A 12,551-nucleotide genomic window follows, 5' to 3' on the forward strand; every position below is an offset into this window, starting at 1 on the left:
AAAAAAAAGACATAAAAAGACAAAAAAACACCAAACAAAATAGACACAAAAAGTTTTACTTATCCTGGTAAGAAACAAATAATTTGCAGTTCATCGCTGCTTGCAGCTTTAATTTATCTCTTTTGCACATTTTTTGTCTTTTTTGGTCATTTTGTGACCAAAAGAAGATGTAAAAAGACACAAAATGACCAAAAAAAAGACACAAAAAGACCAAAAAAGACACAAAACACGTAAAATCACAAAAAGACCAAAAAATACCAAACAAAAAAGACACAAAAAGACAAAAAAACCCACCAAAATAGAAATAAGGAACAAATAATCATCAGGTCACTCTGCTCGGGCCAGTTCATCGCTGCTTGCAGCTTTAATTTATCTTGTTTTATGAGTTAATTTCTCATTTTAAGTGTTCAACATGCTTATTTCTAGATTTAATAATCTTAATTTAAGAAATCTTGTCAAAGTAAATTATCTGTCCATGCAGCAAGATAATTTCCCTCAGATTTACTGTTTTTATCTGGTTTTTAGACTAAACACCTTTTTTTTTACAGTGTGAACCGCTGAACTGCTAAGCTTGTTTTTTCTCTGAGAGTCCCTCAAAGCTCTGATGACCTAAAGACCCTCAGCAGCAGCTTTCACTGAGTGACTCACAGCAGCAGAGCCATGGTGAGCAGGCAGAGTAAGGACGCTATCATGTGGAGGTGAGGACCTCCGGTGGCCACATTGGGGACGTTCAGAGTCCCGTTGAGCATCAGGCAGGAGGTCATGGTGGCGTTGCAGCACTCCAGGTGACACGGAGGTGAGGTGTTTTCCTTGCATGGGGTTTCTTCAGAACAGTTGGTGAAACAACCTGCCGTCCACAACAAACCGGAATCTTTGGTCTCCTTTTTCAACTGCAAATGCAAAAGTGAGTGAGAAAAAAACAGTCTAAATACGAGATATTTAAGTTTTTCTTGTTAAAAAAAAAAACGCTTTATAATAAGGTCCTTAATAACCATTAATTAACAAGTAATAAGGCATTGTTCCCGCTTTAGATCCGGTAGTTGCAAAAAGCATAGTTAACTTATAGTTAACTTATAATAGATGAGCAATAAAGTATATTTTAATATAAATAAGCAAACAAAATAAGATTAATAAAGGCATGGCAAAGACATAATGGGTGGGTCATGGGTGTTTGTAATGCTATTATTAACACTTATATAAGCTTATAAACACACAATAATGTTAATAAGCATCTTGGAAGGACTTACAAGGGCCTTATTACTTGTTAATTAATGGTTATTACAAGGACCTTAATATAAAGCGTTACAAAAAAATGAACAGGATTTAGATTTTTTTAATGTATCAAATACACTGTAAAAAATGTCTGGGTAACACTTTACAATAACCAACAACGTGATGTTTATAGATGGTTTATAGACCAATTATTAACAATTTACAAATTGCTATACATATTTAATCTTTAAATGTTTTAAATCAATGTTTTAAAGCTGTATGAATCATTTCAAAATCATTAACATACTTAATATGGTGCTAAAAATGTTATAATGACTGCAACTAAAACTATTAATTCAAATTTAATTGTTTCTTAATGGTAAAGTGACTATAAACTTGCATTAATATACCATCTATTTGTCATTTATAAATGATTTAGTTAGTTAAACATTAATAAATTATGTATTTTCCATTCTAAATGGCCTATATACGATTTATAAATGATGATTAAATATTAATAAACTATCTGTTTACCATTTATAAATGATGGTTATTGTAAAGTGTTACCAATGTCTGTAGATTTTACGGTGAAAAACTGCTAAACCATGACAGTAAAAGACCGTAAAATGATAAATGAGTTAATGCAGTTTCATTAACAATGAAACACTGTAAATGTATATATCAGCCAAAACAGTACTTTTTACATCTTTAATTGTTATTTTTTAAATGCATTACTCCACTTTAAAACACACTGGCACCGTGTTCGTAGCAAAAAATAAACTGTAATATATATACAAGCCATCATTTTTGCATTTATTTTTTGTAAAAATACTTTTTCTCACTGTTAATTGTACTAAACACCATATCTTCAACAGAAATATACTGTCATATTTAATGGTGAAATCTTTAATTCATGCAGCTTTTATAAAGTATTTTCTTGTCAATTATATGGCAAAACACCGTTTCTTTTGATGGAAAAACTTTTTATTTTTTACGGCAAAATATGGAATAAAATGGCCATCTTAAACGGGGAATCAACAGTGATAATATAATTTTACCGTAATATTACAAAAAGTTGCACTATATTTATTATGGTAAAGTTCTGGCAACCACAGCTACACGGTATCTCATATCATAAAATATTTTTTAAAGAATATTATTTTTTTTTATATTTTAAGGATTAACAGGCGGTACATAGACTTTAAATTAAAAAAATGCACAAAAAATAAGGCTAAAATGTTAATAGACTACTTTTTCCGTTCATTTTGTGCAGTATTTGTGTGTATACATAGTGAAAGTTGTACATTTTCAACCACAATAGTTTAAGTTACTATCACTAAAGATGTGTGCATTTTTCTTGTATTTTTGCTGTAAAAAGTTATTCTTATCAATGAATTTGTGCTTAAGAAGGGATGTATGAGGGGTAGGACAATTTAAAGGCTGCTAAATAAATACAAAAATTAATGCATAGAAAGCTAATAAATAATAACTGAAATGAAGCTGGAATCTTATATTTAGAAATCTTATATTTATTGATGTTTAGCAGTTCTCACCTGACAGTGTGGTTCTGAGGAGGAGCATGATTGGACAGTTGAAAAAGATTTGTAGCAATCTGCACCAATGCATTCACCAGAGTTGCATTTATTTCTCTGAAAAACCAACAGAGAGGAAAAGATTAATACTAATGATGACAATAATCTTACATCAGACTCAATGTATACAGTTCTATACTCCATTAAAACAGTACATTACAGGCAGGAAGGTGTTATGACTACTAGGAATGGGTAAGAAGTCAACACATTTTTTGACCATATTAACCCATTTCAGCTGCTTTATATGGCCCCTTTCTGGTTCCTCAGATCGACACTTTGTGCCGTCGCTAGGCAACTGACCGGTGACCGGCTATGCGACCGGCAAATGCGAGCGGCTAATGAACGAACGGCTAATGCGAGCGGCTAATGCGACCGGCTAGTGAACGACTGGCTAATGCGATCGGCTAATGCGACCGGCTAATGTAAGCGGCTAATGTGCGAGCGGCTAATGAACGACAGGCTAATGCGATCGGCTAATGCGACCGGCTAATGGACGACAGGCCAATGTAAGCGGCTAATGTGCGAGCGGCTAATGAACGACTGGCTAATGCGATCGGCTAATGTGACCGGCTAATGGACGACAGGCTAATGCGAGCGGCTAATGAACGACTGGCTAATGCGATCGGCTAATAAACGACCGGCAAATGAATAACCGGCTAATGTGACCGGCTAATGGACGACAGGCTAATGCGAGCGGCTAATGAACGACCGGCTAATGCGAGCGGCTAATAAACGACCGGCAAATGAATAACCGGCTAATGCGAGCGGCTAATGTGCGAGCGGCTAGTGAACGACTGGCTAATTCGATCGGCTAATGCGACCGGCTAATGGACGACAGGCTAATGTAAGCGGCTAATGTGCGAGCGGCTAATGAACGACTGGCTAATGTGAGCGGCTAATGCCTGCTAATGCGACCGGCTAATGAACGACCGGCTAATGCGACCGGCTAATGCGACCGGCAAATGAACGACTGGCTAATACGACCGACTAACACGTTGTCTTGTCATACATGCCGGCGAAAATCCAATTCCAATGGCATTATCTGGGTGTCTTAATCGGAGTTGGAGGAATCTAACATCAGTCGGACTAACATGTTTACACGCACTCCATAGTATCATAGTATAGTCAGATTAATGCTGCGTTCGATTGCACTCGGAACTCTGAAAGATCCGACCTCCGAGTCGGAAAAGTGCAATAGAACGGCCCTTGAACTCGGGACTCCGAGTCGGGAATTCGGGTAGGATCGAAGCAGCCCGAGTAGGTCGGAAATACGTGGAAAACGTCAAAGCAAAATGGCGCCACACACCATGAGAGGTAAACAGTCACTTTATCTTCAACATTTAGTGTCGTTTAATTTAGCATTTTTGTTACTGAAAGTGTAGGATTACTTTGTAGTGGTATTTGCACTCCCACTCTGTTAATTAAAGAGTTTGTATGAGCGTAGTTGGGACGAAAAAGCACAGTAAAAGTGTAAAAAATATTATAGTTTTTCCCATATTTAAACTACATTAGTCTATAAGGTGTAATACTGCACTTCTTTTTATTATATCCAGCAAACTGATAAGATTTAATTATATTTTTGTCTCTTAAGTATTTGCAGACCACAATTCCACCCTATATTTGGACCCAGAGAGGAAACAACCATTTCTCTTTCTCTCTTAGGTAGCTGATGTACTACCTCAGAATAATTTTTAAATGCTCGAAAGACATCCAAACAAACATCAATTTGCTATGGTCGGCCATGTTTTCCAAGGTTGAGCAATGAAACGCATTTACCTTGGAACTCAGAATTTCCAACTTGGATCTTTCCAAGTTCCGAGTGCAATTGAACGCAGCATAATGCAATAATTAGTTTTTTTAAGTGTCATGTAAACATACTGAATCAGTAGTTTCAGTCTTCTTTAATACAGCATGATGTTCATTTTGTAAGTTATGGTCGCATTTAGAGTAAAATAGAGAATGCTTTGGAGGTCGCCACCATGCTGTTGTCCGTGCTTTCGTCTTAGAACTTTGACGCTTTTACAGTGTGTTTTCAGTTCATGGAAGTTAATTTTAACAGTTTGGTCCCCTAGAAATGTCTTGTTTAGCATTCAGTTGTGCGAAAAGACACTATAAGGAGTAAGCTGTTTTTGAATGGGTTGAAATATTTGCCACCAGAAACTGAATTTGAATTATTTATATTTGAATTTGAATTGCTTAATTTGAATAATTGCATTAAAAAACGGAATTTGAATCACATAATTTGAATTTGTATTGTTCAATTTGAATCATTGCATTGAAAAAACTGAATCTGAATTGTAATGTGAAATTTATTAGTTAAAATTATTAGTTTAGAACTGAACATTCAGTTCTCACAATTCAAATTCTGTTCGCAAAATTCAATTTCAGTTTTCTGTGACATACATCCAAGTAGTTGAGACAGAACAAACGAGTGCAGATACATAGAGCGCCTCTTCGGCCAATCAGCACCTCCGTTTTCCCTTTTTACAAATTCAAATTATGTGATTCAAATTCAGTTTCTGGTGGCACATATTTCAGTGCAAAAACACCTTTCCTAACCTTGATGCTATGGCCAAAATGCCAAATTTGAGGCTTTAATAAGGCGTCCATACACCAATGGATGATGTCACGGTGGCTACATCCACTTCTTATACAGTTTATAAGTGATACACACAACTCCCTAGCATTCTGCTCGTACATATGCATCCATTCACATGCATTCATCCATGCAGCCTTTTGTCCTTACCTTGTCTTCTGTGGTTTGTGGACTGGTGGTTGTCGTAGAGGCTGGTTCGCTTTTGCCACCCATTGTCATTGCTGTTGTTGTGGTTGGAATCACTGAAATTATGTAAAGAAAATAATTAAATTCTAAAGAAATTGCAAACTTAGGACTAAAAATGCACACATGCAAACATGCAGTCATGACCTACGAATAAAATCAAATCATTTGTAAGGATAGTGTAAGCATGATAACAAAAAAACTTTTTTTTTTAACATTAACACTTGTTAGAGTCATAAAATGGGGAACGATGATAAGGATAACTCTGTTTACTTGCGGATGTGATCATCATGGATGCAAAAGTGTCATTGAGGCAGCCAGTAGAGTTGCAGCAGGCGATAGAGCAGTTGGTCTGAGAGGCGTTGACGCAACTTTCAGCACAGGCGACGCTGCAGCTCGCAATGTAGCACATGTCCGTCTGTCTAATCAGCTGACACATTGCAGAATGACACATTAGAAGACATGTTTTAATTGTCTTTGCCTTTTACGTTCCTATAAATGTTATTGACCCTTACTGAGCATATTAAAAAAGGACTGTTAGCTTTAACATTAAGTCGTTACTTTACTAACTTTGGTTCACCGATACAGTGCATTTGCTGTATATTTTGCTGTCTGTACATGCATAGGTTGTTATATATTTTAGGGCATCTGATTATAATACTTTTGTTAGATGTTTCAAGAGGTTTCGGCAGTGTCATTTGCCTCCCTACCTCACAATAGACACCAGCATCACAGGTAGTGGCATTCTGACTGTTGTACATTCTATAGCAGTCGGTGTAGTTACAGGTGAATGAGGGGCAGTATATCTGTTTAAGAGACAATACAGATATGATGAAGAGGTGAAAGGGAAACACCAAAGAATAACGTTACACATCTCTCTTATAATGTTGTCATGCTCATTGAAGTAGGTCTTACCATGTTGGTGCCATTCATACTAGACCAGCCACCTGCAGCAAAAGATGGATGTCACAAACAAAGAGAAAAGGGAAAGGCAGATTAAAAAAAAAAAAAGATATATATTTTTATGTGAAAAAATTGTTATAATAATAATATTTGATGAAATAAAACATACCAGTGGAGTTTGATGACATACTGGTGGTCATCATTGAGTTCATAGAACCAGAGCCTGAAGTCATGATGGGGGGTGATCTGGTCACACCTGTATTCTGCATTTGTCCACCTGTGGCCGGCATGGTTCTACCTTTAGTCGGCATATTTCCACCGGTGGCCAGCATGGTTCCACCTTTAGTCGGCATATTTCCACTGGTGGCCAGCATGGTTCCACCTGCAGTCGCCATTTTCCCACTTGTGGTCGGCATGGCCGGGTTGGACGTGGTCATGCCTGTTAAACCTACTGGAGAGGAGGCAGAGTTGGTTCCTGAATTAGTAGCACTGTTTGAATTAGAAGAAGTGATTGCAGAATTGGCAGTGGTTGTTGTGCTGGTGCCAGACTGTGTCGTAGCTCCAGATGTGGAAGTTGTGACGGACTGTGAGTTAGTGGTGGCAGCTATGTCTGCAACCGATGTGGTTGCTGTACCTCCAGAGGTGGAAGGAGTTGTGACGGACTGTGAGGTAGTGGTGGCAGCTGTGCCTCCAACTGTGGTAGTTGCCATACCCCCAGAGGTGGAAGGAGTTGTGACGGACTGTGAGGTAGTGGTGGCAGCAGTGCCTCCAACTGTGGTGGTTGCCATACCTCCAGAGGTGGGTGAGGTTGTGGCGGACTGTGAGATAGTGGTGGCAGCTGTGCCTCCAACTGTGGTGGTTGCCATACCTCCAGAGGGGGGTGAGGTTGTGACAGACTGTGAGGTAGTGGTGGCAGCTGTGCCTCCAACTGTGGTGGTTGCCATACCTCCAGAGGGGGGTGAGGTTGTGACAGACTGCGAGGTAGTGGTGGCAGCTGTGCCTCCAACTGTGGTGGTTGCCATACCTCCAGAGGGGGGTGAGGTTGTGACAGACTGTAAGGTAGTGGTGGCAGCTGTGCCTCCAACTGTGGTGGTTGCCATACCTCCAGAGGGGGGTGAGGTTGTGACAGACTGTGAGGTAGTGGTGGCAGCTGTGCCTCCAACTGTGGTGGTTGCCATACCTCCAGAGGGGGGTGAGGTTGTGACAGACTGTGAGGTAGTGGTGGCAGCTGTGCCTCCAACTGTGGTGGTTGCCATACCTCCAGAGGGGGGTGAGGTTGTGACAGACTGTGAACTAGTGGTGGCAGCTGTGCCTCCAACTGTGGTGGTTGCCATACCTCCAGAGGGGGGTGAGGTTGTGACAGACTGTGAAGTAGTGGTGGCAGCTGTGCCTCCAACTGTGGTGGTTGCCATACCTCCAGAGGGGGGTGAGGTTGTGACAGACTGTGAGGTAGTGGTGGCAGCTGAGCCTCCAACTGTGGTGGTTGCCATACCCACAGAGGGGGGTGAGGTTGTGACAGACTGTGAGGTAGTGGTGGCAGCTGTGCCTCCAACTGTGGTGGTTGCCATACCTCCAGAGGGGGGTGAGGTTGTGACAGACTGTGAACTAGTGGTGGCAGCTGTGCCTCCAACTGTGGTGGTTGCCATACCTCCAGTGGGGGGTGAGGTTGTGACAGACTGTGAACTAGTGGTGGCAGCTGTGCCTCCAACTGTGGTGGTTGCCATACCTCCAGAGGGGGGTGAGGTTGTGACAGACTGTGAACTAGTGGTGGCAGCTGTGCCTCCAACTGTGGTGGTTGCCATACCTCCAGAGGGGGGTGAGGTTGTGACAGACTGTGAACTAGTGGTGGCAGCTGTGCCTCCAACTGTGGTGGTTGCCATACCTCCAGAGGGGGGTGAGGTTGTGACGGACTGTGAAGTAGTGGTTGCAGCTATGCCTCCAACTGTGGTGGTTGCCATACCTCCAGAAGTGGGAGGGGTTGTGACTGTCTGTGAACTAGTGGTGGCACTTATGCCTCCAACTGTGGTAGTTGCCATACCTCCAGAGGTGGGTGGGGTTGTGATGGACTGTGAGGTAGTGGTGGCAGCTGTGCCTCCAACTGTGGTGGTTGCCATACCTCCAGAAGTGGGAGGGGTTGTGACTGTCTGTGAACTAGTGGTGGCACTTATGCCTCCAACTGTGGTAGTTGCCATATCTCCAGAAGTGGGAGGGGTTGTGACTGTCTGTGAACTAGTGGTGGCAGCTGTGCCTCCAACTGTGGTAGTTGCCATACCTCCAGAGGTGGGTGGGGTTGTGACGGGCTGTGAGGTAGTGATAGCAGCTATACCTCCAGCTGTGGTAGTTGCTGTACTTCCAGAGGTGGGTGGGGTTGTGGCGGACTGTGTGGTACTGATGGAAGCTATGCCTCCAACCGTAGTGGTTACTGTACCTCCAGAGGTGGGTGGGGTTGTGGTGGACTGTGTCGTACTGGTGGCACTTATGCTTCCAATGGTGGTGGTTGCTGTACCTACAGAGGTGGGTGGGGTTGTGGCGGACTGTGTTGTACTGGTGGCACCTATGCTTCCAACCGTGGTGGTTGCTGTACCTACAGAGGTGGGTGTGGTTGTGATGGATTGTGTAGTAATGGTGGATGCGGAGCCTCCAGTGGAGGAGGTCATTGCTGTACCTCCAGAGGTAAGAGTGGATGATTGTGTGATAGTGGTGGTTGCTGTGCCTCCGGAGGTTACTGTGGTTGTGAGAGACTGGGTGCCAGTGGTAAGTGTTGTACCTCCAATGGTGGTTGAGGTGGTGAATTGGGTGGTGGGGCTTGCTGTGCTGCTGGGGGTTGTCGAAGGGGACTGGTTGGTTGTTGGGGTTGCTGTGGATCCAGAGGTGGTGGAAGACTGGGAGAAAGTGGAGGATGCCGAGGCTCCAGAAGTCATGGTGGTGGGGGATGCTGAAGCAGGAGAGGAGGGACTGGAGGACATCATGGTAGTAGAAGCAGTGGTTTGGCCTGACACTAATACCGATGGCAGAAGTAGTCCCAACAGAAGGAGATGCAGGAAGCCTGTGAAGCCTGGTGTTTTGGGAAAGATGGCAGGAATGTATTTTAGTGTATAAACAAGATTAAATTTTGTCTTGCATTGGTTATCCTAAAAAACTTTGTTGTGCTATAACTGTAATAATATTAGCACACATCTCTGAGTCTAACACCTTCATCCAGATATTAATATCTCAACAACTACTGGATGAATAGTCATGGCATTTTGCACATCCATGGTTTCCAGATAATGCATTGTGTTAAGTTAACTTTTTATGTGTCAGTATGCAGTATGAAGTAGGGCAGCACAATTAATCAAATTTTAATTGTGATTACGATTTTGGCCGCCACGATTAAATTAACCTGATCATCGTCGATATTCTCATTTTAAAATACGGGCTCTCCTGCATATCTAATCAAGCACTTTCTACACCAGTAGTCCACCAACCACCAGGGGGCAGGGCCGTTTTTCTCCCCTAAAAAAAGCCTGGTTGCCGATTTGAGAGAACGCTAAGCAGGATGTGACGTAGTACTCGACGCAACAACAACACGCGCCATTTGTAAAAGACGGCGAAGCAGTGTTGCCAACTTAGCTACTTTGTTGCTATAATTAGCGACTTTTCAGAACCTTCTTAGTGACTACTTTTCAAAAAGGCGACTGGCAACAAATCCAGCGACTTTTTCTGGTGTTATTGGAGACTCCTTCTTACTCTTCTTAATGAGCCGCAGGGGCAGGCGGCTCTTCTTAACGAGCTGTGGGGGCCGGCGGCTCTTCTTAACGAGCCGCGGGGGCAGGCGGCTTTTCTTAACGAGCTGCAGTCTGCAAATTGTTAATAGGCTAACAGTTAGCTCTGTAGCAGTACAGTGTGTATGTGCTGCTGCTGCTGCAGGAGGTGTTCACTTAGCGATCTCTGTTTGTTTACAACAAGCACCGGACACTAAAAATTGTTCCTATTGTTTGTTTGAAAGTAACACAGAAAACATGCAGATGTTCTCCCTAACATGATGAATAATCGTGATTAATAATCGTGATTACAATATTGATCAAAATAATCGTGATTATAATTTTGGCCATAATCGTGCAGCCCTAGTATGAAGTATTTATGGTTTCAGTAAAATGCAGTGACAGATATTGGATGGGTTTCATCAATTATATAACATAGTTTTTATTTTTTATTTTTTTTATTTTTAAGATTATTTTTTGGGCATTTTTTTGCTTTATTGATAGTGTTAGACAGAAAGGGGGAGACAGAGGGGAAGACATGTGGCAAAGGGAGCTCAGGCCGGATTCGAACCCGGCTCCGCCGCAGCAAGGACTCAGCCTTAATGGTAAGCGCTCTACCAGTGTGAGCCACCGGGACGCCCCATAATATAGTTATTTTAACCCAAACCATGATCTTTTCCTAAAACTAACCAAGAAGTTTTGGCATTAACCTTAACCAAACTGTGACCACTTTGCAACATTAACCGTTATGTTTTGGTATAAGGAAGTGTCTCCTGCCACCTGTAGAGGAGCTAATTGAGTAAACAATTGCTGGCCAGTAACCATGACAACATGCATGTGTCATCTTCTCATGAGAGACAGCTGTTATGAGTATTACATCTTTGTGTCTGGGACGGTGGAGTCCCAGAGTTTCAAATGGTTTCACCTGCATTTATTTCTTAACAAACTTTGCTTCAGAAGACAGTTAAATCCCACTATTATTATGCCATGACAGATGATTTAACTGTTGTATTTTTTTTTCTACTCTACTACTCTATGACGAGACCAGAAACAATGAGTTAAAGTTTCCACTTCAGTTTTACACTTGAGACAGAGTGTGGTTTGAGAAATGTCTGTGGTGAGGGGATATTTGTAATCTGTACAAAATCACAAGTTGTGTTGCTCTTGTCCCAGTAGTGATTTTTAACCCTTTATCGGGCAAAGAACCATATTTGGTAACTTAAGTGGATATCTAAATGGGGTCCCCATGTCTCTCTGTTTGGTCGAAGAATCACATGGATTTCTTCCAGCTAATCAGCAAAGATCAGGCTACGTTACTGGATTAAAGTGGCAAATCTACAAGAAAATAAGTAGCAGATTTAAGAGATTTATAGTGGCAAATCTGCGCGAAAAAAAGTGGGGAAAAAAAACTTTTCTTGCAGATTCACCACTTTAAATCTCATAAATCTGCACATTTTTTTCTCATACATTTGCCACTTTAATCTCGTCAACTTTTTTTACCATTAATTTTAGATTTTTTTCTCACAAATGTGTAACTTTTTTTTTACCGTTAATTTGAGATTTTTTCTCATAAATTTGTAACTTTTTCGTCAAAATATCACCCACCTCCCCCAGGTCCATATGTTTTTGTTTTTTTTACACATTCTGGCAGTATGTAATATCCTCCAATATTCCATGATTTGAAATTAGGAATTTGCAAGTATTTCAATGAGTGCAATATTAAGGGTTAATAATCAAACACACACACACACACACACACACACACACACACACACACATACCTGTGTCTTTTCCGAGAGTAGCGGAGGCCATTATCACATTGGTAGAAAGGGAAAGAGCTCTTTGTCCAGGCTTCAGTGATAACCTGGATAAGTGAAGGTAAAACATACAAGTAGCATGAATGTAACAGCTGACGGATGTTGAACTATGGATGTTTACACGAACAGACTATGACAAATCTCTGCCTGCACCATAAACTAAGCAATAACAAACATAATGACAAAAGCTCTTTATGATGGAAGGTAATGTGGGCACAATTCAACCTGTTTACCAGTGTTAAAAGCTTTCTGAATCACAGCCATGCTCATTCATTGTAATCCACTTGGGCAGTTCTTTTGATCTGAGGGCTAATTCATCTGAGGTCTCCTCTGTTTACAGTCCTCTAATTGTTCTGGCGAAACTGATCTCATAATTGTGTGAGATTTAAAGCAGCACTTTGACTTTTTTCACATTTTTACACTGCAGAAAAGGTGTGTCTAAAAACACTAAATCTGAGGGAAATGATCTTGCTGCATGGACAGATAATTTCACTTGACAAGATTT

The 12,551-nt window shown here is 41.3% G+C and overlaps 1 protein-coding gene across 1 annotated transcript; it reads right to left on the reverse strand.

The window, feature by feature from the left end:
* Positions 1-644: 644 nt before the first annotated feature.
* On the reverse strand, positions 645-9,455 carry LOC131976169 (nuclear pore complex protein DDB_G0274915). The gene is made up of 8 exons (XM_059339089.1): positions 9,254-9,455; positions 6,656-6,937; positions 6,499-6,530; positions 6,294-6,389; positions 5,857-6,013; positions 5,551-5,642; positions 2,766-2,861; positions 645-890 (listed from the first exon to the last, which is right to left on the reverse strand). The coding sequence occupies exons 1-8, from the start codon at positions 9,453-9,455 to the stop codon at positions 645-647; spliced, it is 1,203 nt and encodes a 400-aa protein (XP_059195072.1).
* Positions 9,456-12,551: the final 3,096 nt, after the last annotated feature.

The sequence above is a fragment of the Centropristis striata genome, chromosome 8, assembly GCF_030273125.1.
Source record: "Centropristis striata isolate RG_2023a ecotype Rhode Island chromosome 8, C.striata_1.0, whole genome shotgun sequence".
In the NCBI taxonomy this organism is placed as follows: domain Eukaryota; kingdom Metazoa; phylum Chordata; class Actinopteri; order Perciformes; family Serranidae; genus Centropristis; species Centropristis striata.

Coding starts and splice junctions, on each gene's coding strand:
- LOC131976169 (XM_059339089.1), bottom strand. CDS start 9,455: ATGATGTCCTCCAGTCCCTCCTCTCCTGCTTCAGCATCCCCCACCACC. Junction 6,938..9,253: donor CACCTCAACCACCATTGGAG/GTACAACACTTA, acceptor CCTCCTCTCCAG/TAGGTTTAACAGGCATGACC. Junction 6,390..6,498: donor GTATGAATGGCACCAACATG/GTAAGACCTACT, acceptor TCTCTTAAACAG/ATATACTGCCCCTCATTCAC.